At 46.4% G+C, this 27,666-nt stretch overlaps 1 protein-coding gene and 1 long non-coding RNA gene across 16 annotated transcripts in view; one reads left to right on the top strand and one right to left on the bottom strand.

Moving 5' to 3' along the window:
* HMBOX1 (homeobox containing 1) overlaps positions 1 to 26,336 on the top strand; it is a 135,804-nt gene extending 109,468 nt beyond the window's left edge. The window contains exons 7-11 of one of the 15 annotated variants that reach the window (XR_004316405.1): positions 8,489 to 8,571; positions 10,235 to 10,330; positions 11,176 to 11,270; positions 12,383 to 12,480; positions 13,165 to 13,181. Coding sequence is in view for 14 of the 15 variants with exons in the window: in XM_014556316.2 (XP_014411802.1) it covers positions 8,489 to 8,571; positions 10,235 to 10,330; positions 11,176 to 11,270; positions 11,954 to 12,181 (502 nt within the window). In the remaining variant the exon portion in view is untranslated. The other 14 variants (XM_032470952.1, XM_006181229.3, XM_014556317.2 and 11 more) reach the window with 14 other exon arrangements.
* Positions 10,746 to 18,573, bottom strand: LOC116660782. The gene is made up of 4 exons (XR_004316406.1): positions 18,472 to 18,573; positions 12,780 to 12,892; positions 12,494 to 12,663; positions 10,746 to 11,291 (listed from the first exon to the last, which is right to left on the bottom strand). It is a non-coding gene; the product is annotated as an uncharacterized LOC116660782 (long non-coding RNA).
* Positions 26,337 to 27,666: the final 1,330 nt, after the last annotated feature.

The following is a 27,666-nucleotide window of genomic DNA, read 5'->3' as shown; positions in this document are numbered from 1 at the left end:
AGATGGTGGGCAGTGTCTGACAATCCTGAAACCTTATTTTTGAATTACTAAATGGTGAGATATAAGTATCTCTTCAGGAAGGATAGTTCACTTAAAGGCACAGAAAAAATAGATTTATTTACATGGCTTTAATCCCTTGCTTAGAAAGCCAGTCCCTGTCTTTTCCATGTGTTTCAAGACACAATAGGAATTTTCTGGCTGCACTTTTTATAGCCTTAGGTGTTACTGAAATGAAAATGCTTCAAGGACATTTCCATTTGTTACTAGCTTATGGTTTCTCATCTCATGTAAATTATTTTGCCACTTTTCAGTTTAATTCTGTGCTGTCATTTTCTTGTAAAATGATCATTTGGCTTCTCTCTGTGAAGATATTCACTGATCACTCAGCTGACAATGCCCTTTGTCTATAAAAAGTGTAGTGTCCTTAGGATTTATTTTATCACTTTTATATTACTACCTGTAGATTTCTGTTTACATCTCTTTCCCTTTTTTTTCTTAAAATGTCTAGGGCTATAAACATCCTTATATGGGACAGTCTTAGAACCAAGTTTTCCTACAATTTATCTGCCTGGTAATGGTAGAAATATCTATTCCTCCAATGTAATTTAAGGTTAAAATGCTTGAAGGTGAATAATGAATAACGTGTACTATTCCTAAGGCTTTTTCGGGTGGGGGTGGGGTGCCTAAACCCAGGAGGTGAGGCTTTCTTGAATTTTTATTACCATTCTGAAATGACTCTTGAATCTCATCTTTCCTATTTTCATGCCTCAGCCTACTTCACATCCTGTCCTCCGCTGTCGCCACAGCTGCCTGAGGGGCGTCTGCCTCTGGTATCACCAGAGATACTGCCCTACAAAGTGTATGATCATGTAACACTCCTGCTTAAAATATATAAGAAGGATGGAACTCCTTTGCTTCCGGCTGCCTAAAAAGTTAACTGCAAACTCTATCATACCCTTCAAAATCTGGACCCATTATTTTTCTTCAGTTTGATCCCCATCCACCCCATCTCATGGACCCACACTGAACTCCTTCGCATTCTCACCACATTTTAAGCTCTTTCACGGTCTCCCTTTCTTTTGCATGTTGCATCCTCTGCCTTGTGTTACTTCCCTTTATCCACCCTCCATGCTCTGTCTTCAAGAAGTCTGCACAAATGTTGATTCCTCTCTGCACCCTTGTACTACATCCATACCACTAATCTAGTCCATTTTACAGTAGACTTTACAGTGTATTTTGTTACATACATACATCCCCAGTGATTACACTGGGAAGCTTTGCACGGTTCATCTTTGCCACCATTTTGCAAATTGCCTGATATAAACCAGGACTCAGTCAACATTTTGGGGTGATTAAGTGAATGAATAATTAATTATGTCTAAAAGTCAAAGTCATTAGACCTATTTCCCAACTTCATTGATAGTCTACTGGTTATGTATAGTTAAAAAAATAAACACTATACTAATGTAACTGTTCTCAGCTGTATCTTTGTGTAAAACACCTGAATGAACCTAGAGAAGATGGTGTACAACGTGGTGAGATCCCAGCAGACTTTTTCCTGAAAGAAGCATTCTTGGTTTCACTAAAAATCTTAACTGAAACCACTATTTTCTGTTTTCACCTTTGTTTCCTTCTTTCATTCATTTTTCCTACATGTGCACATTTCTTCAACCATCTTTCGATCAGACAGTTACTTACCAAACATCTGTTACACGCCAAGCAGATTCCTTAGGCTTAGACAGTTCCCCTTGTAAGTAACTAGCTAAAAACTGTCGTCACTGAGGTCTTTGATGCCTCCTGTTTTCCGACAGTTGCCATGTCCTCTCCCACAGAGCACGTGTGAAAAAGCCATAGGGGTTTTAGTTACTATTAAATTCAGATAAGTCAATAATGTGATATGGTCCCACGGTGACCATATAACTTAGTGTCTAAATGGGATACTTTGGAGGAGTGAAAGGGGGTTTTGTTAATAACCCAGCGTAACAGCACTGTCTCAGGCAAACGCTGCGTATAATCCCTGTAGTCTAACCAGACTGCACTGCTAGTTGCCTTTTGTTTTCCAGGCACATCTTGGGTTTTCGTGCCTTTGTATCTTTGTCTTTAGGGGTAACTTTGCCCTTTGCTGTCCAGTGCCTGGAGCCTGTGCCTCCCTCGGGGGCCTATCCAAGTCAGTGAGCTCTCCCGGATCAGCACAGTCCACGGAAATAACCGCTCTAACCCGAACTTGTCTAACATGTCATTTATGTACTTAATTAGCAGATAGACGTATTCTGGTTTGTCACAATTTTACTATTTTGATTGTTGTTTTGACTCCTATTCTTTTAACTCTTTCATATGTGACATCCTCAACTGAACCGTATATTGTTAAGATCAGGGTTCATATTTTGAACTTATATCTGTTCCTCAAGTACATACTCATACATATTTGTTGAATGTCTCATTGCCTGGCCTACCTTTGTCTTTCCTAAAAGCTCTTCACTTCACATCAACATTGTATGTCTGTTCACCCTTCCACCGCCAAGAAGAAAACTTTTAAGAGCTTTGTAAATTTTTTGCAAAAAATTTTTACCTATTACATTTTAAACTTAAATATTTGTCATGAGGTATCTTAAAATGTATCACTTTATCAGTTGAGGTTATACTGTCTATATTTAATTAACATTTTAAAAATATTGAAACATTAAAGAAAAAGTGGTGCTCACACAGTTGTGTACTCACCTCCAGCTATAATAGCACATTTTAATGAAAACTGATATTTTCAGTAGGCTTAATTTACTTTTTTTTTTTAATTGAAGTACAGTCAGTGACAATGTGTCTTTCTCTGGTGTACAGCACAGTATCCCAGTCATGCATATACGTACATATACTCGTTTTCATTTTCTTCCATTAAAGGTTATTACAAGATATTGAACATAGTTCCCTGTGCTGTACAAAAGAAACTTCCTTTAAAATCTATTTTTGTATATAGTGGCTAATATTTGTAAATCTCAAACTTCCAAATTTATCCCCTCCCACCCCCTTTCTCTGGTAACTGTTAGATTGTTTACTAAGTCTGCATGTCTGTTCCTGTTTTGTTGATAAGTTCATAGTGTCCCTTTTTTTTTTTTTTTTTTAAAGATACCACATATGGGTGATGTCATGTGGTATTTTTCTCTCTTTCTGGCTAACTTCGCTTAGAATGGTGATCTCCAGGTCCATCCATGTTGCTGCAGATGGCATTATTTTATTCTTTTTATGGCAGGGCAGTATTCCATTGTATAAATATACCACAGCTTCTTTATCCAGTCACATGTCGATGGACATTAGGTTGCTTCCAAGTCTTGGATATTGTAAATAGTGCTGCTATGAACATTGGGGTGCATATGTATCTTTTCAACTTAGAGTTCCCTCTGGATATACACCCAGGAGTCAGATTGCTGGATCATATGGTAAGTCTATTTTTAGTTTTTTGAGAAGTTTCCATACTGTTTTCCATAATGGCTGCACCAATCTGCATTCCCACCAACAGTGTAGGAGGGTTCCCTTTTCTCCACAGCCTCTCCAGCATTTATCGTTCTTGGGCTTTTGGATGATGGCCAGTCTGACTGTAGTTTTGATTTGCATTTCTCTGATAATCAGTGATATTGAGCATTTTTTCGTATATCTATTGACCATTCGTATGCCTTCATTAGAGAAATACTTGTTTAGGTCTTCTGCCCATTTTTGGACTGGGTTGTTTGTTTTTTGTTATTAAATTGTATGAACTGGAAATCATACATTCTGGAAATTAAGCCTTTGTCAGTCGCATCATTTGCAAATATTTTCTTCCATTCTGTTGGTGGTCGTTTTGTTTTGCTTATGATTTCCTTTGCTGTGCAGAAGCTTGTGAGTTTAATTAGGTCCCATTTGTTTATTTTTGCTCTCATTTCCATTGTCTGGGTAGACTGCCCTAGGAGAACATTGCTAAGGTCTATGTCAGAGAATGTTTTGCCTATGTTTTCTTCTAGGAGATTTATTGTGTCTTGTCTTATACTTAAGTCTTTAAATTAGGCTTAATTTCTTAATTATAAAAATAATAGGTCTTTAACAGAAAAGAATTCATTGACAGGCCTAGAGATTTAAAACTGTAGTTAATGAATTATGTTCTTGAGCCTTTGATTTGGAAGAAGTTACCAATTCACATTTACTCTGACTTATTTTATTTTATATAGTTGGATCCTAAAAATACAGATTAAATCAGATTTCAAAATTGTTTAACTCATTAATCATATATGCCACAAATAACTGCAGATTCTTATTCAGCTTCCAAAAATACTCGAATTTTACTGTCAGTCACTAGGATGGCAGTCACAGTCTAGATATTTTCTAGCGGATTCAAATATATTTTCCAAACGTAAATTGTTTATGGAGTTATATTAATCAGTAAACTAGTTCTTAATTTCAGTGTTCTCCCAAAGTTCTTTTATTAAAAAGAAATTTATTTTAAAAGCATATTTTCATTTCAGAAATTCAACAGAGAAGTATATGAAACAGAATGTAAAAATCAGTCTTTATCACCAGTATTTCCCTGTCTTCCACCCACCCCCAGCATTCTTGCTCCCAAAAGATAGTCGTCATTTGTTAACAGTTTAGCATGCACCCTTCAAGACCCCCTCGTAATAACTCTTAAGCCCTGATGGTCAACAGTTCATTTACAGAGATATCCATTTCTTTTGGAGGCCCCTACCCTGGACTGATGGTGACTTTTTCCCTCATTACTGAGGAATGCATGTAAAGATGAGGCAGACTTGCACCCTGGCCTCAGGTGGCTTTCAGTGTGGTAGGAGAGAGAGGTGGCCAGTGACAACTGTAATACGAGATGAAAGGGGAAGAGCAGATGAAGTGCTGTGACATTCATGGAGGGAGGAAATTATTTACCTTTGATTGGCCCAGAGGTGACATTTGCGCTATAGTGTGAAAGACAAGATGCGTTCTGGGAGGAAGGTGCTAAAAGCAGATATACTGGCAGGAGGAAGGCACAGAGGTGCGGGGGTTTTACAATACAAGGTTGTTGCGTTTTCCCAGAGTGTAGCACGCATATGTGAGAGCAGCAGCAGAGAAAGGTGCAAAGGTAGTTTGGGGGAGAATTCTTAACACCTCTATAATAAATCTTATAAAAATTTTGGACAGAACGGTGGCATAACTAGAGCTGCACGTTAGTCTGTCACTGGGAGGGCAGCGCGTCAGTCACAGGCCCTGCACTGATTTGAAGGAAGAGTCAACACACTGAGGTGAGGGGGCTGCTGAGCCGTTGCTGTTAGAGGACCTCTAGGTTTGCAAGCTAACATGTTTCATCAGATCTAAAAAGGCTTTGACTATATGACACCTGTATTTTACGCAAGGGGGGTGGGGAACACTGCCAGTTAATTACCAGACACCACCACTATGAGACGTATCCTGACTTTAGAGATTATAATGATGAAGAAATGTGTATCAAAATCAGTGAAATAGAGTAAATGCCTGGGCACAGGGAAGAGATGGAGTATGCAAGAAAGAAAGGAGAGAGCTGAGAAAATGAAAGGGGCGATGAGCTCAAAGACACATGTGGAGAAGTAGACCTTGAAGAGGAGACTGCAGCTTCCTCTGCTGTGAGATGAAGCGATGAATGAGCAGTGGCTCAGAGAAGCTGAAGACGTTAAGCAGACTCACACCAAGTAACCCCCACCGGGGTGAATGAAGACAGCAGGGGCATCTGCAAAAACAATGGCAGCGGTGGGTTTGAGGGCTTGGGACTTACGAGGAGGAGGTTTCAGCTAAGTAAGTGGGGCGTGAAAGATGGAGGGTTACAGACAATTGGCTAGAAAGGACTAAAATAATCCCCGTCAGAAGTGGAGGGCCCAGTTAAGGTTGAAAAGCACAGATTTATGAAGAAACCAGTTGGCCCTATTTTATGACTTTGTCCAGGATCGCTTGGTACCCTGAGGGAAGGATGGAAGAAAACGAGTGGAAGGTGCTTTCTGCAGGGTGGGAGACGGGCTGGACAGGCATGGCGGAAGGACAGAAAAGCTGAATAATCAGAATTTCTCCTAAGAGATACTGTTGACTTGGCTTGCCTTGGAGTTCAGGCTGAGAAATGAGAGGTGAGGCCAGACGAAGAGTAATAAATGAACAAATGTTGTAAGTTGAGGGAGGGTTTTAAAGAACTTGAGACTATAAAGAAGGTAAACAACAAATCATTTTGAAGAGGTAGAGTAGGTGAATAGGAAGTTGATTGGAGACTCTCAGAATTTACCATCATGGAGGTGGAATTCTAAGGGTTGAGACTTGAAGATGTGTTGTCTTTCTAAAACACAGATAGGAGTATATCTCTGTGTGGCTTGAAAACCTCAATTTCAGGGTGAAGTCTTTACTGTTTATAGAACAGACAGGGCTCCTCACAAGCTGGCCCCATCCCCCTCTTCCAGAGTAGTATCTCCCCATTTCTTCTCGTGAACCCCGAATTCTAACCACACTCAAGAGAATCCTCAAGGCTTTTATCTGCCTTGTGCTTTTGCACATGCTTCTCCCCTTGCATGAAAAGTTCTTCCTCCTCTCCTCTGCCTTGCAAACTCCTGTCCACCTTCAGGACCTAATTCGGACAGCACTTCCTCTGCCAAGTCTTCCAGCAGCACTGAGCACACCTTCATCTGTGCTCCCAGAGCCCTCTGTTCAGGCATCTTATGGAATTTTATCACAAGTTATAATGTCTCCAGTAGATTATAAACTCCTTGAGGTCAGGAACTGTCTAATTCTCATCTTTACCCACAGTGCCGGCACGTGTTACTTAGGTACTTAATATCTGCTTTTGTTGTCTTTGTTGTTGAATTTTAAATGGATGAGCTAATCCAGTGCTTCTCAAATATTAATGTGCATTCCAGTCAACTGGAGATCTTGTTAAACTTCAGGTTCTGATGTAGTCTGAGCTGTGGTCTGGGATTCCTCTGCCTTCCTAGCAAGCTCCCAAGTGATGCCAGTGCTACTGCTTAGTGGACACTAATCCAGAGTGGCTTTGCCCAAGTAAACAGAAGAAGTGGAGTAAGGATAGAGGTCAACAGTGATATGGAAGTGGAGCCGTGACTTGGAAAAATCCTCAATATGAACACACAAGCCCTAAAAATGATAGAAAATCACATGGGAAGAGATGCTAAAATCTTGGAATAAAAGCAGGAGACCATTGTGGAGGGGGGAGCTGACAAGAGTGGATGATGTAGTTCTATTGCTTATATTTTAGGAATGAAAGGCTATTTGGTGATGGCAGCTTCTCTGTCGGGACTACAGCAGGGATGCTGTCTGCGGAGAGGGCTGCAGGGGGCAGGAGCGGCGGTGTCAGACGTCGGGTTTGGGGATTCACAGGAAGGGTTTCGGGCCTCCAGTGTTTATTCCTAATAGAGTGGCATTTCCACCAGCACAGACAGGGCGAAGTAATGGGAAAGCTGCATTCTGGGTGAAGGGAAACCCCTGAAGAAACGAAAGGTACCAGAATTTGACAAGGAATCGTTTCCTGATCTTAAGTTGCCAGGTTCAAAGCACAGAAATTCTTTTTCTTTTTTTAAACTCAGAGATGACAGAACAAGTAGTACTAATCAGCATTCTCTTCCCACGTACGTTCTGCAGGTCTGCTCATGCTAAGGGTGGGGTCAACAACCGAGTTTCTTTTAAGTTCAATTGTGCAGAAGTAATATATACTTTTTTAACATATGAGAAAAGGCAAAAATAAAGAAATGTTTAAATTTCCTCCCGCTGATCCCCTTCCCCCACAGCGAGGTAATCTATATTTATAGCTCTGTGTGTACTCCTCCAGCTTTTATCTGTGCAAATTTAAGTACACAGGAATTTTTCACATTTCTTAATGGTACTTTTACATGCACATTATTCTACAGATTGTTTTTCTCACTTAGGACTGTCATAAGCATCCCTCCATGCCAATGGATAGAGCTTTAACTTATTTTTTTCTAGTCATTTTTAAATAGCTGTGTATAAATATAGATGTCCCATAATTTGTTCTATTCTCCCGTTGATGGACAATTGGGTAATTTCCAATTTCTGCTACTGCAAACAATATGACACACGAAGAGTCCTATTGTTACCAGTCCCTCAGTAACAGAACTGTGATTTCAGCCAGCCATCCATATCACAGGGAACTTCTTCATCAAGGACATCTTCTAATGGAGCATAGCCGTGGCTAGACCTGTGCTGTCCAGCGTAGCAGCCACTCATCACATGTAGCTACTTAAATTTAAATTTACTAAAATCAAATTAAAAATTCACTTCCTCAGTCACATTAGCGTCTTTTCAAGTGCTCAGCAGCCACATGTGAGTAGTGGCCACCCTCCTGGACAGTACAGAACAGCCCATTTCCATCCTCCAGTGGGCAACCTGGACTGGACGCTGTGTTACATCCTAAAGAAGATCTTTTTCAGTGGGCTGGTGTTCTAATGAGAGCACACTTTTCAAAGTACAAACTTTGTTTCTTAATTGGTTGCCTCTGCAGTTACTTCAATGAGAATCAATACCCAGATGAAGCAAAGAGAGAAGAAATTGCAAATGCTTGCAATGCAGTTATACAGAAGCCAGGTAAGGCAGCAGGCCCCGCCCTGCTCTGTGGGGGCACTCCTAGCTTTAGATCATCATTTAGGACATAAAATCTCTTACTCATCCCACCTGGGTGCTCTTGGCTCCATTCATGCCGTCCTCCTGTGGAAGGCCACCGCCCAGGTCCTGTTCAAACAGTGCTTCTTCGGGGTTGATTGTGGGACTCCAAATCAAACCTTCACGTGAGAGTTCTCAGGGAGTGTCCTTGCTTAAGATATACGACCTTGGTACTGTTTTGAAGACTGTATACAGCAGTTCAGAGTTCACATGACAGTGTATAAAGGCTTCATTTATTAGTATCATTCTAGATGAATATGTTGTTATTTATCAAGTTTCCGGATAGCGTATCAGTGTCAAAGTAACTGTAAAGTTCGGGACACAAGCAGGGTTTGTTAATGAAAATATTAAGTTGGGATTTTTGTTTGTTTACAACTGTTGAAAATTACATAATTCTGTATTCCTGTTTGAAGAAAGAATTCTTTTTGGAGATGGTTTCTGTCTCCTTTCTACACTGGGATGACTTCTACGCAGCTGGGGGAAAACCTAAGGTAATTCCATCCTGAAGTCTGTTGTCACTGAGCGAGTCAGCAGAGTCCCTTGAACGCTCATACATCTTTTCCATGTGCTGAAATGCTCTTCCACATTTTATGTTGTTTTTTTTTTTAACCAGAAACCATTCTCAGTTAAGATGATGCAGTTGATCTCCATTTGGCCAGATAATTTGATTGGCTTAAAGGCTACATACAAAAGTATCAAGGTTTTTATAGTAATTAAGTAGTAATTCATTCTCCTTTGTTAGAAGCCAGACTCCTAACAACCTAGAACATACAAACTCAGCTGCAGCGACATCTCTATCTTTATCTTACACAAGCCAAAGCTGTGCTGGAACTCAGACTCTTCCTGGGAAATAACTTCACCCCCATATCATCAAGGGCCTAACCTGTTTTCTAGTTTCTCCACCCACTATGGATTAAAAGCTGAAGAGGACTGAAAAGGACAAGGTGGGAGGGAAAGGGACAGGTGGATGCCATCTTGGTTGGCGAGCATGGTGCTATCCATAAAACGTCACATTTGACAGTGAAGGAGATAAATTGGAAATGCAGCCTGAACTGTGCTACGTGTTCCAGCATAGTTACCGTAATGGATGGTCACAGTGACTTTAGTCTTCAAGAAAACATGGATAGGATTCTCCATCTTAAGACAGCAGGAAACTACTTCATATAAGGCCTTAAACATGTAAGTAAACTTCAGCTATCTAGAAACTTATTGATAAATAACATATTCATCTAGAATGATACTAATTAAATGAAGCCTTTATATACTGTCATGTGAACTTTGAACCCTAGCAGACTGACTTTGTGGAATTCTGTAACACCATATTTAATATTGGAATTTCTTAATATTGTGTGGCTTTCCAAATGGAAGCATTTTGTGTTCTTAGTTGCTACCTGTATGTTTGTTTATATGTTTGTTCATTCAGTAATTGAGTATGTGTATAGTACTAGGTAATGCTAAAAAAAATCCCTTTATATCTGTTACTCTGGCAGTCAGTGCAACTGAAAAAATATTTAAAAAAAGAAAAGTATTATCCCTTAAAACTAGTCTCAGGTATAGATTATCTGAATTTTACTGCATGCATTCACAGGCAAAAAACTGTCAGATCTGGAACGAGTCACCTCCTTGAAAGTATATAACTGGTTTGCTAACAGACGGAAGGAGATCAAGAGGCGAGCCAACATCGGTAATGTACCAGAGGGGCTGTGGTCGCTTTTGAAGCAGTTATGGACATTGTGTCCAAGAGCATCTTCAGTTTAGAGCTGCAGGGCTAAATGATCCACCCTTACATTTTTCTTCCCTGTATTTTTAATAAGGCAAAGTTAGTATCAGTTACACTATTTGTATTGTAGTTAGAATGGCATTATTATTTCTAAAACTCATTATTCTTAATGTTGTGGAATCTAGAATTAGACACGGTCTCTGACCAGTTACTCCTGTGGTGCATATTAAAGGTGCTTGTAAGGTCCTGAGAGGGAGAGTGTGAGACACCCTCAGTGCCTTGGTTGTTGCTGAGCTGTGACCGAAAGGTTAGGAAACGTCTGATTAATAGAATTGGAATAAAGGAGTCTTAATAGACAGGGAACACAGTGAAAACCAGATTTTTTTTTATAAAGAGCATTTAACAAACTTGAGTTGATAAGATTGCAGTGGGGGATTGGTTTTGAGCTTCTGAAATTGTATTTCAGTTTACAAACTTCCTGTTCATCATTACAATTCTCAAATGCCTTATAGAGAACCCCAAGACAAGAGAGCTGTTTAATTAGTTGGTAAGTACTAATGAAGCACCTAACAGCCAGCCACTCCACTGTACATGCATAGCAGCAGGGGCTCCAGACTGGCAGACGTATTCCTCCCCTGACCTCTGTGGTGTTGAATTTCATCCGTCTGCAAATTTAAAAAGAAACAAAACAGAGGAATCTAGGTTCTTGTTTAATTACATTCTGATTTCCTCAGTACAAATTCATTCAGTGTTTAGGCCATTATGATGATGTAACAGATAATTTAGGGATCTATTTGCTTTTTTCGAAGAAGCAGCAATCCTGGAGAGTCATGGGATAGATGTACAGAGTCCAGGAGGCCACTCCAACAGTGATGACGTGGACGGAAATGACTACTCGGAGCAGGTACGCAGCTGAGCAGAGGTCCTGGGACACAGAGCGGGTGGGACAATATGACAACTCATTTCTGCGGGCGCGTTTTGTGTGGGGAGGGGGAGGGGAGACAATCTGATGTCCCTCCACTCTGCTCATGCGTTTAGTTAGATTTTCATGTAATTTGAAAGGAATGCGGTAAGATTCAGTTGTCCTGGTGAACTTGTGAGAACTCGTTATTCACCCACATGGATTTATTGTCATAAACAGGATACTTGGCAAGTACGCAATGGGGAGGAGGAGGAGGGAAGAAGTTCAGAGGGAGGCAGAGAAGCAGAGAAGGTAGAAGAAGAGAGGAGGATCTGATCCAAACAAGCAAGTTCCACCATTCACCACACACACACTCAGTGTCCGAGAAGCGCTAGGGCTGCCGGGCCGCTGTGACAGTGACACGCCGCACACAGCGGGGGGCCCGCACCTTGGCCCGCTGTGCGGGGCCCCTCGTGCCGGGCAGTGCTTCCTCCAGAGCCCCTGGCACGTGGACACACACGCCCTGTCATAAATGCATGCCACCCACCTCGCCCTGACTTAGTCTTCATTGCTTGGGGGAAAATATATTTAATTGTAGCCACTGGATGGAATAATTCAGTAACTGAGAATGTGGGAATTTTCCCCCCACATATCTGTTGACAGATGTCATTAAATTTTTTTTATAGGCTTTAAACTTTACTTCCATTTGGAAATATGAAGAGAATGTGGGGTCTCTTCTCCGAGACCCCAGCAGGACAGCGTTTGCCCTGCCCTCTGGTGTGCGCACCCTTTCCTCGCCCCCTCAGGCCGCTCCTGAGCAGAGGCCGCCGCGTTCTCCTCCTGCTGGTGCTTTTACAGCCCCGTCTGCCTGCTTGGGCGCAGGCGCTGCAGGAGCAGCCGCGAGCCCGTGCTGAGCCCCCCCTTAACCTCCAAAGCCCGCTCTGTGAGAATGAGCACAGGACGGCTTCGCCCGCGCTCCCCAGGGCTCCCCTTTGGGGCTCCAAGTCACAGCGCCACGTCTCACTCAAGAGACTGTTCTGTAAGTCAGAAACCCTAAGTGGAAGCAGTCCTGCTCTTCAGTGTTGTAGATGGATCATTTCCATCTTTTTTTCCAGATGCCCTACGGGCAGCATGTTCCCGTGCTTTTTTCCCCCTGAAGGGACTTACCCTTTCCAAAGCTTTTTGATGCAGAGCTCCCCTGAAGATACAACAGGTGAGAAGCTTACCCCTTATCTGTAACACCGTCTTCGGTGCCTGGCGGATGTCCTGCAGCGCCAGCTTCCTCCACGGCTTCATCGTTTGACACATGGGGCCACGCGGAAGGCCAGGTGTGCGAGCACGCAGCCTGCAGCCCGCCCGCAGCCACTTCCCGCCGTGCTCTCTTGTCCTGTGGTAACTGAGAGGTTTTTGTATTTTTACAAAAATGCATTTTTATCCATAAGATGTTGATGTCTATGGTTTTGTCTAGTTTTTTTCAGTTGAGTGGAGAGCTAAACCACGCATTTTAATTACCTATTTGGAAGAGTACCAGTTCAGAACTTGGTCGCTTACTAGTCTGGCCTTCAGTAGCTGATGCTGTCCCATAGAGCGGGGTGGTCCGGGGCTGGTCAGCACCACCAGCAGTCCTGGTAGAAGAAATGAAACTCTCAGCAAGAAAAAAACGTTTTAGTGCTTTTTACTTGTTGAATCATTAAAATGCCAACCCAGAGTCTCTGGACTGATATCCATTCAGTGTCTACTTAAATACATTTCACCTCTGTTGTCACGAGCCCTCTCCACCCAACTCGGTTTCTTCCCACGAACGTCCCGCCTCCCCTCGCCCCAGCATGCCGTGCTGTGAGCTAGAGAAACGTCCCAGCCCACTGATGACGTTTGTCTCCTGTCTCTGCGCGTCTAGGATGACAGCACGAGCCACAGTGACCACCAGGACCCCATCTCATTAGCTGTGGAAATGGCAGCAGTCAACCACACTATCTTGGCCTTGGCCCGACAAGGAGCCAACGAAATCAAGACAGAGGCCCTGGATGACGACTGATCAGGGAGGGCTGAACACAAGAAGTTAACTTAGTTTAGACGTAGCACCTTAGCAGACTTTCCTCGGTCCTTAACATGTGTTCTTACAGTATAACTTGCAGTTTCTTGTATGTCAGTTAGCCGTTAGGGTCTTGTTCTGTGGAGATGGCATGGTGCCCTCAGCCTTCGCATATACTCTCTCAGTATTAACGCCCAGTAACTAATCACCGACCGACTGACCAGACTTCCCTCTCCCAGCCCCTGAGGCTAGAAAATCTTGCTGCTCTGTCTTAGCATTCCAAGAAAGTGCTTCCAGGTATTTAGATAGCCCTCGGTTCTCAAGTATTAGGCTACGTGTCAAACCTCGGGTTCCCTTAGATTCCTATAACACTAGTCTGTACTCCTGTTCCTTCCCCAAGACTGGTAGGATGCAAGCTGAGGTAGTGTGGCCCAGGACGGACAGACACCACGTGGGGAGTGTCCACAGAGTAAAAGGAACACTAGAATCCCCACCTCGGCGTGGGAGTCATTGATTTCCAGCTGCAATAAGCCGTGCCTCCTATAGTCACACCGTGGCTAGATTACACTTCTTTGGGTGCTGTGCTAAGAATGTCAAAGGAAAAACTTGATCTCAGATTATGGGTGATGCTAACATGCCTGACACAGACATCCTTTCCTCTCACAAGCTGTGTGACGTAGTAGATAAAATACTGCCTTCTGCCTTTGGGACCATGATTAAAACAAACAGAAAACAAAAGTCATTAAAAAAAAAAAACCCCACAAAACCCAGCTTGAGAGAATTGGGGAAAAAACACGAGCCGAATGTCTAATGGATGTTAGTCCAGTTCTCAGAACCACTGTACGTTACGGGGCACAGCTCCGTGCCTGCCTGGAAAGGTGCTGGAGGTGAGCATGGAAGCGGCTTTGCCTCCTGTCTGTGTCCCCTTTCCCTGCTACCAAAAAAGAAATGGTCTTTCGAGGATGGAGCTAAGGTCAAAAGTGAGTGAATGAACTTCTTTCTTTGTATCAATTAACCGAAGCCCCCTCAATGAGAGGTTGCTAGAGTGGGATTGTGCTGACTGACTATCACAAATGCAAACGCTGTCCTCAGTGGGAGCAGAAAAAAGCAGGGGACATTTGCCACCTGCATGTAGGTCTGCGAGACACTACAAGATGTGACTTCTTGGTGTGCTCTTTACTCTGTCCTTGGAGAGGTGTGAAAAGCTACATTGCCACAGGCAATTTATTTAATAATTGGAAGCCATATTGATAATGGATGTGGTAATATTTGTAAAGTTTAATCTACTTTAAGCGGCAGTAACTAATGGAATTTTTTTCCTTGATCACATATGTAGCACTTTTGTTACTTTTTAAAGATATTTATATTTGATAAATCTTTTTTTCATTTTGAGAACTCAAAATACCAAACAGTGAGCTTGCGTTATAAAGTCACCCTGTGATCACCTTGTCATCCAGTAGCAAAGTGATGAACTACTCATGCGTCAGAGAAAATTACACCTGCTGGCCTTGTATGAAAGTCATCTCTTGGCATCCCGATCAGAGGACACACTGTCACTGTGGGTAAGAGGAAGCAGCCGTCAGTGCGGCGCTTAGGGTGCGCCTGAGAGAGTATTTCTGCCGTGTGTTTCCTGCCTTGTCCCCTCTCCTTTCTGCGAACAACAAAGCCCTGTTTAAAGGGGAGCGTGGGGCTGGCTCCGAAGCAGGGCTTCGTCTGTTTGTCCATTACCTGAAAAGGACTTTTAAGGAGGGCGCCACTTCCTTACCTCTTCACCCTTCCTCCTCCGCCAAATGTTTTCAACCTAAAACCATTGAGAGAGAGTGAGGATGCCAGAGCTGCTTCCTTTCCCATCCTCGTCAGTGAGGTCTGAGGGCCCGCCGGCGTCCCGCGGGGCCCACTCCGCCGGCCTCTGTGTCTGTCAGTCCTGCTCCGCCAGCGCGGAGGCCGCAGACAGGCGAGGAGACGCCACCTCCCACGGGCCCGCGACTTCCGTGCGCTGTTGGCGGGACCTGGGCCTGCTTGTCCATGATTTCAGGGGGAGATTGTATATATATATTTCCAGCTTCCAAGAATTGAAGTAAAATGGAGGAGTCTTTTCTGTTTTACTGTATTACTTGAACCAACGAATTCAAGAGTAGCATTTGTTATTCTCAGGAATGATCCCCCCGTTCATTTTCTTTCTTGACGTGTTTAACTTTTTATTTCAGTTAGGAGATTGTGTTATCTTTCATTCCTTTTATGTTATTTAGAAGAAATATATTGTATCTTTCCATTTCAGTGGAATTTTGTCTGCTTCTTCTCAGTTGAATCAGAAAGGAGAGAAAAATACACTGTCTGACAAGCCACATCCATGATTTATTGTAAGGAGATTGTTATAATTGATGGCTTCGTTATGAAGGGACTGCTCGTATCATTTGTTCTTGCTGGTCCTTTTAAAGAAACAGACTCAGACTGTTAAGACAGCCGCAGCTTCTGAGGAAATACAGTGATGGCCAGAGAAGAGCTGAAAGGTTTCGTTGTTTTAAGACCTTTAAGAAAGGAAAAAAAGCTTCAGAGAATAAAGCAGAGTGAGTATCCATGAAGCCTGAGTACCAGGTCTTACCTGGAAATCTTGACAAAGCGCAGGACTGAGTCTGCCAGTGCAGGGTAGCATCGCATTGGGTTCAGTAGGAGCTGGAGGAAGGAATCCTGCACCCAGAATTCTTCATTAAAGAAGACCGCTGGTCTGCTCTAAGATCCACTGCCTTACATATAACTTTTGCTTTTTCACCAAGAGTAAAAATTTAGTTCTTTGAGGCCTTGATTTAAATCTCCCGTTGGTTGTTTCTCTGTCATCAGGTTTAATTCCGCTGTCTTCTCTGGGCTACCTTAGTGCTCACAGTGGCATATGGAGTTGCCACTGTCAAACTTGTAGTATCTTTGGATTGTAAGGTTTTTTTCTTAAGCTTTTTCAGGTTTGACAGGTAGTATTAAAACAGAAACCCTAAAACTGCTCTCTTACCGAAGGGAAAATAGCCAGGCTCTTAAAGAATCCCATTTTGTGCTTTCTGGTTGTTCTGTCCTCTTCTCTCACGTTTGCTGTACTTTTTTCAGGCCCCAGAGGACTCTTTCCGGGGCTGCTCCTTCCCGGGTAAGGAAGACTAAACGTGTCAGGTGGGGGAACCTTGCCAGCAGTTCAGGTAACTTGTCTGTTATTTTTTTTAAGACACTTTCCTTGAATTACTATGGCAATTCAATGGGTAAACTTCCTACCCTTCTTAACACACAGCCTTACAAAGAGACCTTTTAAAGATGGACCATCCTAATGACATTTCCGCCCACCTGCTGATAACATGTACACGGAATGAAGGCCAGGGAGGGCTTCACGCTCTTACCTGAGACTTTCTAGTACCAGTCGGTACCAAACAGACATCTTGGTTTTTCCAGCAAAGCTTGTCATGTTGGAGCGCCCGCTTACAGCAGTTCTCTTCACGTTCTCAGTCCTTTGAGTGGTTGATAAGCGGTCACCTTCCACCTCCCTGGGGAGTCTGTCCCGTTCACACACACTGTCATTTGGTGTGTTGGGTCCTCCCCCGACTTTCCTCCACAGGAAGAAAGAGCCTGGAACAGGGAGACCACTGGAAGGGACCTTTCACTCCAGCTCAGTTGAGGTGAGCACCTGAAAGGACAGGAGTGAGGAAGCAGCTCCTCGGTAGGGAAGGAGGTGCAGCCCGTCCTCAGTCCTGCGGGCTGCCTGTGGCAGCGGCTGGTGCTCAGCAGCCTCTCTGCCCACACGTCCAGCTGGGAGACCATTGTTGCGGTTCTGCTTGGCCTTTGTCTTTACAAATTTCCCTCTTGGATTTCAAGTCAGGCACCAAGCATGAATAGACTTCCACTTCATCAGGAATCTCCAGTCACATCCTCTCTGTGAACAGCCCCTCTTGTCTTTCCTGTGGGCTCCACACCAAGGCCTCATCTTGAGCCGACTTTGCTGGAGTTTTTATCTTCTGCAGCAGACAGTGTAGGTGAGTGTGGTCATCTCTTCACACAAACACATCTTCCTGTGTTGCAGACCAGCTGTGTATTCCACAGACCAGCTACATTATCTCTGCCCACAGTAGTGGGAGTAATTCCTTTTTCATAAATGACTCCTCACCCCTGTCCGAAAAATGTGAACGTCAAGTCCTTACTCTCTCTCTGGTCTTCAGAAGGGTTTGGTTAGAGGCTGTCTTCCCATTTAACTCGTGGCTCTTGTCTTGTTTTGTTCAGAGAACCACCAGGGGATCTTCCCCCGTGCGTCTCAGCGGATTCTTAGGCAATAATTTCCCTTCTCGTCGGTGGCCCTGTGCTCGGTGGCGCCCTGCATCGGGTAGTTCTGACCCTCTACTTGTGTGTTGGTTTTCTGTGTTAATCTCTGTGATTTAACCTTATGTCAGTGGTGATAGAGTTTGTCATTTTGTTGTTGTGAATATTAGTAATGTTTTACTACTGTATTCATTGGGGCTGCGTTGAGACCAGCCACATCCATTTATAGCTTTACTGAGCCAGATCTGTCTGTCAGGATTTCCCAAGTGAAAGGTGGGCACATCGGCCAGCTCCCGCTGCTGGTACCTTTGCAGGGCAGAGGGGTGGGGTGGGGGGTGCAAGGGGTAGGAATTACATTCAACATTCCTTTTTGTGAGCTAAGTAGCAAGGATGTTTGCTCAGGGTTTGGGGTCAGGTGTCAGCCATATTGAACTTGGCAAACTGAGCTGCATGCCCTGGAAACCCTCTTCTGTTTCTTAATTTCCATATTGTCTAATTTACGTTACCTAGCAATACCCACGTTACCCAGTTTAAAGGTGTTGCGCCATAATGAAAATGGAAGGTTTTCCGGGGGAGGCAACGCTGAATGACCAGGTTCTCCTGTAAGGATTTCCCTGAGGGCCACATGCTGTCAAAGCAGAGGCTCTTTCTTTTTCTGTACTTCGGTCTCCATTATCTGCTCTTCTTTTCAGAAGATGATACTCACGTAAGAGGAAAGATTTCCTTACTGCTAAGAGACTTGCCACACTACGGTGGTGGGAAAGGCTTTTTAAACACATCAAGTCTACAAGTTCATTTTTCGATTACAGAAACTTCTCTTGCAAATAGGTGATGTTTGGAAGGCTGTTCTTAATTCTCTTTACTTATAAACTAAAAGTGATGACTTACCACTCTCGCCATCAGAGAAGGCCGATAATTGATCACTGGAAGTTTATAAATTGAGATGTTTCTGTGTCAGCTTCATGATTCTTCCCTAGTGGGGATGAGAAACGCAGCAAAAGGAAAGCTAATAAGGATCTGAAAAATCTACTCTCCTGGAACAATGGTTTTCTTTTCTAATCAATAGGGGAATAAATATAAGAGAGGGAAAAGCTGGCTCACCCAAGGCTCTCACATCCCCTTCTCACCGTCACTCAAGGACTCAGGGATGCGGCGGGTGCCTGGGGATTGCAGGTGTGCACGTCCTGGACGTCATTCTCATCGTTCTCAGTCTGAACTAAATCTAGTTGATTCCATTCAAGTGAAATCTAACTAGCACTTTGATACCCCCGACAGTTTGCCGCACACATTTCACACCCACTGTCCCTAGCCAGCTCCCGGAGAACAGACAGAAGGGTACATCTGCGGGGGCCCTAGCCTTTCTCTCCTGACGTCCCTGTTACTTGGCAAGTTTTCAGGCACTTTGCCCCAGTCTGGACAGCAGTATCGTGCCCTCCGATGGGTGCGCGCTGCCGCGGCGGCGGCCACGCACAGGCCTGAGCGCGGGAGCGTGGGCGCGCGTGCACAGCTCAGCTGGCGCCCGAGACACCTTGGGATGCTGGCTCCCTTGACTGCATTTTCATTTTCTCTCTTAAATAAAAGTGGCTTTATACAGCCGTAATTAACTCTCACATTCACGTTGGTGTGCTGTGATCAAATGAAGGTTTGCCTGCATCCTTTCAAATTGTAACCATGGTAATTGAGGGGGGTGGCATGGAATGAATATATAAAAATATAATGACAATTGTTCTGAATGACTGAGTGTCCCCCTGACATGTAATTAGCTGTTTTAGCAAGATGTAGATTGGCATGGTCATAATTAAAAGGATTTCTGTCCTTTATGTGATTGGAAATGGCAGCGTTCCCATTCCCTGTTCCCTTTTAGCACGGGTGCTCCCAAGAACATTTGGAACAGCAACTCAGTAAACTAAAATAATGACATGGTCTTCGCGTCTTCTAAGTGGAAGAGAGGATTTGGAGTTTTGTTTCAGCTTCAAAATGGAAGCCTTTGATTACTGCTCTCCATTTGACTTCTAAGTCACTTGAAACCTCTCACATCCAGTTCCAACCTGCTTCTCCTTTGGCAAAAAATACAGTCAGAATCTCAAACTGAGTCAGCCGCTGACGAGGCCTCCAGATCACTGTCCCACGTGCTAGCCGGTAAGGGTGTCCTGTTGGCTTGGCCCAGCGTTTCCTGCTTAACGAGCTTGCTAGAATTCTAAACTTTTCCTTGGTCACTTGGTATTTCCATTGCCATCACCATCAGAAAGTATTTTTCAAACAGGAGCTTATACATGAGTTAAGCAGGGTTTTCTCGGTCTAGAGCAGAAGACTGTGGCAAAAGTGGACACTGGTATTTGCAGTTTCCTAATAATGTTACTGGAGGAAAAGGACATGCATGAGTGTCACCCAGGTTTTCTCGTATTGCTGGCAGGCACCTGCTTCCTCCTGTCGGCAGCCCCTGCTTATCCTGAGTTTTTCTCATTGTTCCGCTGGGTCGGGGGATTGTCCCCCTGCCCTTCCAAGTCCACGTTCTTGCCCTCCCACTTTTCCATCCACCCTGTCCACTGAACATCGCGTGGTCCTGGCACCTGACACGGCCTCCTGCCCACAGAGCCCACGTTCTCGCCCTGAGGCCTCAGGCTGGGTGGGAGCTGCTGCATCACTATCCAGTGTTTCTCTAGAATGTGCCTGCTTTGGTTTTTTCCCATCACTTGCGGAAGTCTTTATTCAGTTATGTGATCAAAGGTGAGGCTATACCAGCACCCAGCACAGTGCCAAACGACCTTCACAAGCTGCTTCGTTCCCTGGGGCTCCTGGCGACCGCAGAGTCTGGCCCCGGGCTCTTTCTTCAGGCCTGGACGCTCCAGGGCTGGGGAGCAGCTACTTACCCTTACACAGATCCTCCCCTCTCCACGTGTCAAAGGGAGTCCTAACCCAGCGCTCAACTTCAGAGAAATGCTGAGGTAGGCTGCTGCCACACACACACACACACACACACACAATTTGGATAAAGTTTCTGCCTTGGGATTCTTTTTTGTTCCCTTCAGAACACCTACAATCAAACGTACAGTAGTTGGGCTAGAGCAGGAAAAATAACGCCACAAGAGGTTTTCAGTCAGGGCTGTTGTTCCCGTAAGATCTACAAGTGACTTCGCCTCGCACCTGCTTTCCACGTGTGCGCGCGTGGAGACCCGCCTGCAGGCTCCTGCCAGTCTTCTGACAGTTGGAATGGCTGGGGTTTTATGGCCCCAAAGACTAGAGTATCACATCCCTTTCTTACTTTCCCAGCTGCTGAAAGATAAACATCTTCATTAGAACTGAAAATCTGTCCTAAGATTAGCGATTCTGAGAATTGACTAGATGAGTATAATTCTGTGACTTGTGAGACATGCACTAAAGCAGCCAGCAGGACATTCTGATTATCTGCTTACATTCAAAGAAAATAGAATTATCACTGCAGTTAAAACCTTCTAACACGATCTACTATTTTAGGGATCAAAGTATGAGATGTGCTGCGTAAAGGATGGTGCTACTTAAAAGAACTGGAGTTGGCAGGATGTTTACCTTCCCAGCTGTTTCCGGAGGCCGCTTCAGTCATTCAGAAAACCCTTCACCACATGTTCCTTTACCACCCGCAGCCCCCTGCTAAAAAGAAAACAATAAAGCCAGCTTACCAAAGTCAGTGAAAATACAGGTAGTGCTTCCCCAGAATATGTATTTTTCGGAGCGAACCACCAGAAGTAAGTTATTCTTGCAGGACACCACTGTAGAGCTGTCACTCTAAGTCACAGCAGACGTTAACTACCCCCCACCTCCGAGCACTGGAAGCTCGGAGTAGCCACTGATGTTTCCCAGGCGTGGCCTGTGTGCCCAGCACCGTGCTCAGCGTTTTCACGGTCTCGTTTATTCTTGAAGGTTCGCAGACTTGGCCCTGAGCAGTGCGCCCTTAACAGATCAAGTCAAATCTCTCATTGCTTCTTTCATCTTAGTGGGTTGTTCATGAGATGTGTGCCTGGCGCTGCTGAGTGAAATCTCCGCACTTAAGCCATTCCTTCTCGTGAGCAGTGCTGGCTGGTCCCCACTGGCACACTGTCGCTCCACCGTCATTTCTGTGCACTTAATTCCCCCGACACTGGACCAGCATTACTGTGATGATCCAGACACCAGAGCATCCTTCTCCTTGGCCTTCCTCCTCCGATACTGACGGTGATGGGAACACAGCGCAGTGAGGTTGGGCAGTTGTGACATGAAACCTCTTGTTTCAAGTCCCGTGTCCCATCTGGTGAATGTGACGGTCTTGCCTTTTGCTGGAAAGGAGCGTTGTGGCTGCCTTCAGTCTTGAGTTCGAGGGGAGCGCAAATGTACTGGCTCTCCCTGGGTCTGGCTACAGCCAGCTGAGACAGAGAAACTGCAAGCTCTCTCCCTGTTTTCTCTATTCAGCTCTTCAAGCATCTTTTCAGTGCCTGTTACTTTTAGGCATCCTGCTTGTGTTTGGAAGTTTTGCTAAGCCATTCCAACTCACCCCCCCACCCCGTCCCTTCCGTCATCGTCCCCATAGGCCCTGGGGTAGGGCCAGCCCTCTGGGGAGTGGAGGCTCTAGAATTCCTGTATCTCATCGGGTCTGCCCTGCCTTGGACTCTCTGGGGCTCAGCGTAAGGACTTTCTAATAACCACAGCCCTAGCACAGGGCTGAGCGGCCTCCAGGTTCACGTGGCAGCTCAGTGACCGCTGTCAGAGTGACCGTTGTCAGGGACACGGGCTCCAAGCTGACCTGCAGACTCGGCTAACAAATTCCATGTTTCTCCCTCTCCCCTTCTCCTGCTCCTTCCTCTCAATAAGTAGTTCCCCAGGGGCCGGCTCTGTCACCTCTCTCTCCTGGCTCCTCGGTCATGCCCCAGGCACCCTTGAAGTCCGGGAGACAGAACCACCCCAGGGGCAAGGCATCGCTTGGAGCGGCCCCGTGAGAGGGTCCACCAGGCTGACCACTGGGGATTGGGGGCCCTTGTAATAGGCACCTTGTTTAACTAGCTGGCTGATGGGGTTTTTGATTATCCACCCCCCCCCCCGAAAAACCCACCCTTAAGGTGAGGGAAGGCCTTCCACTGAGGTCCACCCCTTCAGAATGGAGACGAGGCTCCTCACAAGGAGCACAGGACTCACCAGCCGGTGTGCACGGCCGAGCTGCTCTCAGGACGTGGCCCCTTTACAACTCTGTCATCGCCCCGTCACTTCTGGGTCAAGTCTAAATCTCAGTCTGGCTTCTGGCTTCCTTTGAGCATGGAGGCCTCTCCTTTCTTTTGCTTTACTGGAACTAGGAGCCGAGCATGAACTGGTGGGGGTCACTTTTCCACTTCATCATTCACTGAAGCTATTAAACTGGAAACAAAATGACATCAGTGGTGTATTCATGTAAACAGCAGCCCCTCTAGCGATACTACCCTGAACTCTTCTGTTTTATGCCAGCTTCATGGGGCGGGGGGCAGTACATACATTAGTAGCGGATTGAATGAAGGTTAGAGAGCCCGGCTCTGGGCTCCTGTCAGGACTGTGACTGTTCTGTTCGTGATCATTTGCCTTGAAAACCACATGTGAGGATTGCGAGTCAGTGAACCCCTTAACCATGCATCTCTGCAAACGGGCCCCACGAAACCAAAACCAAAGTTACCGGGGATGGGACCAGCCCTGGCAGCCCACTGTCGCTCTCCAGGGCTGCCGGAACGCTCCTGGCAGCAGGGCCTCTCCTCCCCTGGTGGTTTTTCTCACACTGACGACAGAAAGCAAGTCGGCAGCCCGGGCCGCCACCGAGGTGTCCCTCACGCGCCCTGGCCCGGCCGGCCTCCCCAGTTCGCGGGGCTGCCGGCTGGGACACGGCCCTGCCAGAGGATGCCCAGAACATCGTGGCTGCCTCCCCTGGAAGAGCCCACAGCCTTCTGTGACCCCACGGGCTCCCCTCCCTCCCACGGCCATGGTCACATTGGGGATGCAGTCCCTTTGAGGGTAAATTTCTCTTTCTGTTTCTTAAGTGCCTACACAAGTTACAGACCTCTGGGACCGGCCCCTCCCTCCCCCACCCTGCCCTCGGCCCAGCCCCGCGGCGGCCGACCCCCTTCCGCCGCAGGGTCCCCGGGTTCTGCCCGCTTTCCCTGCTGCTGCCGCGGGGCTGCTTCCACTGCCGGGGTCCCGCTCTTGCTCAGAGACTGTTAAGGGGCCCGCTTAGCGGAGTCCACGGCTACCGAGGGAGGCCGGAGGGCGGCGGCCTCAGAGCAGGCACCGGGGTCTCTGACAGCAGCCGGGAGGTGCACCCTGACCCGACAGGGGCGGAGTCGGATAATCACAGTTAAAATTAGGATGATGCCTTTGCCATCCTTACTTCTGTCGGAATCCTCTCTTCCTAGATTTGAGGGGCCGGGCGTCTGCCCACAGGGGCCCAGAAAGGCCGACATCAGTAGGGGGAGGAACAAGATCAGAAGTGCGTCTTTGAACACAAGTGTGAGATGATCTGTCTGCTTCTTGTTTTGAGTACTTTTAAGTCTGACCTGTGTGGGGCCTTAACCGCGGGGTAGGGGTCTGAGGGTTACCGTGTGGCTGCACTGGGGGCATCCCGGCACCAAGCAGCACGGAGATGATTTGTTGGTGCATTAGAACGTTTTGCAAAATGGAACAATCCATACCCAGGCACTTTATTTTCATTAATCCAGCATTTTTCTTCAGACAATGTAACATCCAGAACGCTGGGCATTCCCGGCTACCACGTGTGGGCGAGTTTGCCAGAGGACCTGTGAGCTGGGGGGGGGGGGGGCGTGGCTGGAGGTGAGCAGGCGGGGGGCACTGCCCCGGGGAGGTTGAGGGGGCTTCTCTGAGCCCCTCCCCGCTCGGGTGCGGTCCCTCGGTCCTCCAGGTGCGCGGGGCAGCTCGCGGGGTGGAACGAGGCGGGGAGAGAGGCGGGTTCGTCCCCACTCACCTGGCCCCGAGCAGGGTGCCGGGGGATGGCCTCCACCTCAGAGCGGCTCTATCTCCGGTGCCTCGCGGGGTGGGGACTAGCTGCGCGGCAAGCTCTAGGCCGGGAAGCAAGTTTGACGGTGGTGATGTGACCGGATACCACGGACCAGATGCCTTGGGGCCTCCGGCAAGTCTTGAGCATCCGCCAAGTCCTCAGTCCCCGCGCAGGCTGTGTGGGGCCCCCGCCTTCGCCGCTGTGTCTTAGTCTTTGTGTTTCCCTTGGGCGTCTCTGGGTCTCTGTCCCTCACCTTGTGCACCATGTGTCCCTGAGGGGAGCCGCACCTGTGTCCGAGTCTGCTGTAAGGTGTTCAGTCTACCTCAAGGGGTCATCATGGTCAGCTCTGTCCCATAGCAATCCTCCGACGTCGCCGCACACACTGGAATGTATCTCTGCCCGCCCGGCCCCGCCTCCCCGTCAGCAACCTTCTGACCCCACCTTCTGTAATCACCACAAACTCCTAGTGCAAATTGGATGCTGCTTTAAATGTGAAAACAATTGTTCAAAAGCTATAAAACCTGAATGAAAGCTAAAGCTGAATTTATAAGCCTTGTTGCGTATGAGCCAAAAGTGCAAAAAGCTCTATATAATGAACCTGCCACTCGTATAAATATAAATATATATAAATATATTAAAAATCAGACTGTTCTACAAAATTGTGTATTTGTATTTTTGTGTACGTACAATTTTCTGCTAAGCAGAAGGAGGATGTAGTATAGGGCGCTGTGAGAAGAGATTTGGTTTAATCCTGTTTCTTTGTTACTTATTTTTGTTAACATCAGATGCCTGTCTTCGTCTTACGTGTATGACACTGTTTGGAAAGCTGCAGTATCTCTCTTCCTCAGGGCCAGAGTCCATCAGAGGATGAAATCTGGGTGGAGAGAGTTGTCCAGGCCACCGAATATGGAGAAGTGGGCCGGGCTGGGCCTGGGAGCTACCGTGGGAGGGTGCGGCCTCTGGGAAGCAAAAATCCCCTTTCTAGAAATCAGCTTCCAAAACAAGGTTGTCAGAATCCCACCAGGAGGGGACGCAGGCCCTCTCTGAAGCAAGGGACAGGGCCTCTTATCTCTGGGCCACAAGTATGCCCAGAGAGCAGCAGGGGCTGTGCCTGGTGGCAGCACCCAGCTCACCGGCCATCCCGGGGTTCGCATCCCTCTTCCAAGTAGTTGCTGCCTTTATCCGATCAGGTTACAAAATGCCTCCCCTCTGCTGAGCTGCTGGCGCTTCACCACCCAGTCCTCCAGCCCCAGTTCCCTGGAGGGTCTCAGAACCCACTTTCCCGGTGCTAACACCCAAGAGGGGGTAGGGTGGCTGCCAGTAACGGCCAGAACCAACTATCAGAGAGGCCAGGCTGGAAGATAAGCCCTGTGTGCCCACGACAGTCAGGCCTCCCCCCACCCGCCAACTGCCCGCCCACCTCGCAGCCCCGTGACAGCCCCTCTTGACGTGAGCCTTCTCCTGGGAGAGCGATACTGCACCTTCACCTGTGGGGCTCATATTTATAACATTGTGTGATGACTGTAGCAAAAAGCCCTTGTTTCCAGATGTAAATGGTCAAAGAAACAAGTGCTCTATTGTATTGGTTAAAATAGTTCAAATGAGTCCTGTATCATTGTATCTCCTATTCTGGATTAGTGCCTTTTGGACAGTAGACTGTTCTGTAACTAAAATGTAGTATACTGCTTTTTTGTACAGTTTTGTTTTAATAAAACTTTTTTTTAATTTGTGTTTATTTTAGTATTGTACCTATTAGAGAATAAAATGTATAACTGAACAAAGACTGGCTGGGATTTCTTTGGGCAAGGACAGTCATTTGGGAAGCTCCCCGACAGTTCTGTTCTCAGTTATCTCCTAGTGCTTTAAAAAAGAACTGGTGCCCCAAAGACCCAAGGACGCTTGACAGGGGTCAAGGGGACAGTCAGACAGCACTTGGTTGAGAGGCGATGTTGGCCCCAGCTCTGGCCACTTCTGCCTCTGGCCTGTGCTCCCTTCGTGTCTGCCCCTAGTTCCCCAGGAGGGGCCGTGCCTTCCCGTAACTTCCCTGCCTATGGTCCCCTCACTGCAGGCACCATCATCTTCCCACATCCTAAAACCACTGGGATGCTGGCAACGTCTCTTTCACAAGGACCACAGCCTTTACTGTGCTGCGCTCCCACCCCGGACCATGCCCTGACCACCTCATTTTCATAAAAACCATCTTTCCTTTCCCGGGGCTTCACCTTTGGTATTTAAAAAAAAAAAAAAAATGAAAGAAAGCTGAAGCTTTGCCATTTGTGTTTCTTTAAAGCATCCAGTGGTCGCGAGCCAATTCTTAAGCGGGACTCAAGGCTCAGATGGATTTACTGGCCCCTTCTCAGAAAAAACTGAGACATAAACGGTTTCTTTTCTCATTATACATAATTAGAAAAGATTATGCAAAACTTTAAACCGCCCTCAAACCCTAAGTTGCCAATGACGTCAGGCAGGAGTTGGGGGGAGGTGGGGGTGCCAAGGGCCATCCCCTCTATGCTCCTTTATTTGGGCCAGAATGGCTCCTGGTTCTCTGCTTCAGGCCCCACCTGCCCCGCAGCACTGCCTCCCCTCGCCTCATCTCCAAACACACCTGCCTGGAGGTAACCTCGAACCCTACGGCTCTGGGGCCCCTCCCGCGGGCATCTTGGCCTCACCCAGTGCAGGGCGAGAGCACAGGTGTTCTGAGTGACCCAGTGAGTGAACAGACCAAACGTGCCATCCCCACCCGAGCCCATTCTGGGCTCTGAGCAATCGTAAAAACCCCATAGCCTCGTGCAAACAAAGAAGATCTCATTAAGTTGCAAGACAGTAAGTAGCAGCTCAAAAAAGAGATTCATCCTGGGAGCTAGATCAATCTGAGCCTCCTTCCTCAGAGCAGGACGGCTCCAGGCTGCCAAGTTCCTGTCATTATTTGGCAGGGCTTATCTCTGAGAACAACTCTTGGGCACTTACGAATATAAACAAGTCCCGCTGAGATGTGCTCTGACTGATGGCCACCTCCCATCAGCCCAACATCTGCAAGCACATCTCACACCAGACGCAGGCAGGGTGGTTCACCAACGTGGGGCCGCCAGCAAGTAGGCGTCCATGTG

The sequence above is a fragment of the Camelus ferus genome, chromosome 31 (genome assembly GCF_009834535.1).
Source record: "Camelus ferus isolate YT-003-E chromosome 31, BCGSAC_Cfer_1.0, whole genome shotgun sequence".
Taxonomy (NCBI): domain Eukaryota; kingdom Metazoa; phylum Chordata; class Mammalia; order Artiodactyla; family Camelidae; genus Camelus; species Camelus ferus.
Note: the sequence above shows the minus strand (reverse complement) of the source record. Positions and strands in the feature narration are given on the sequence as shown.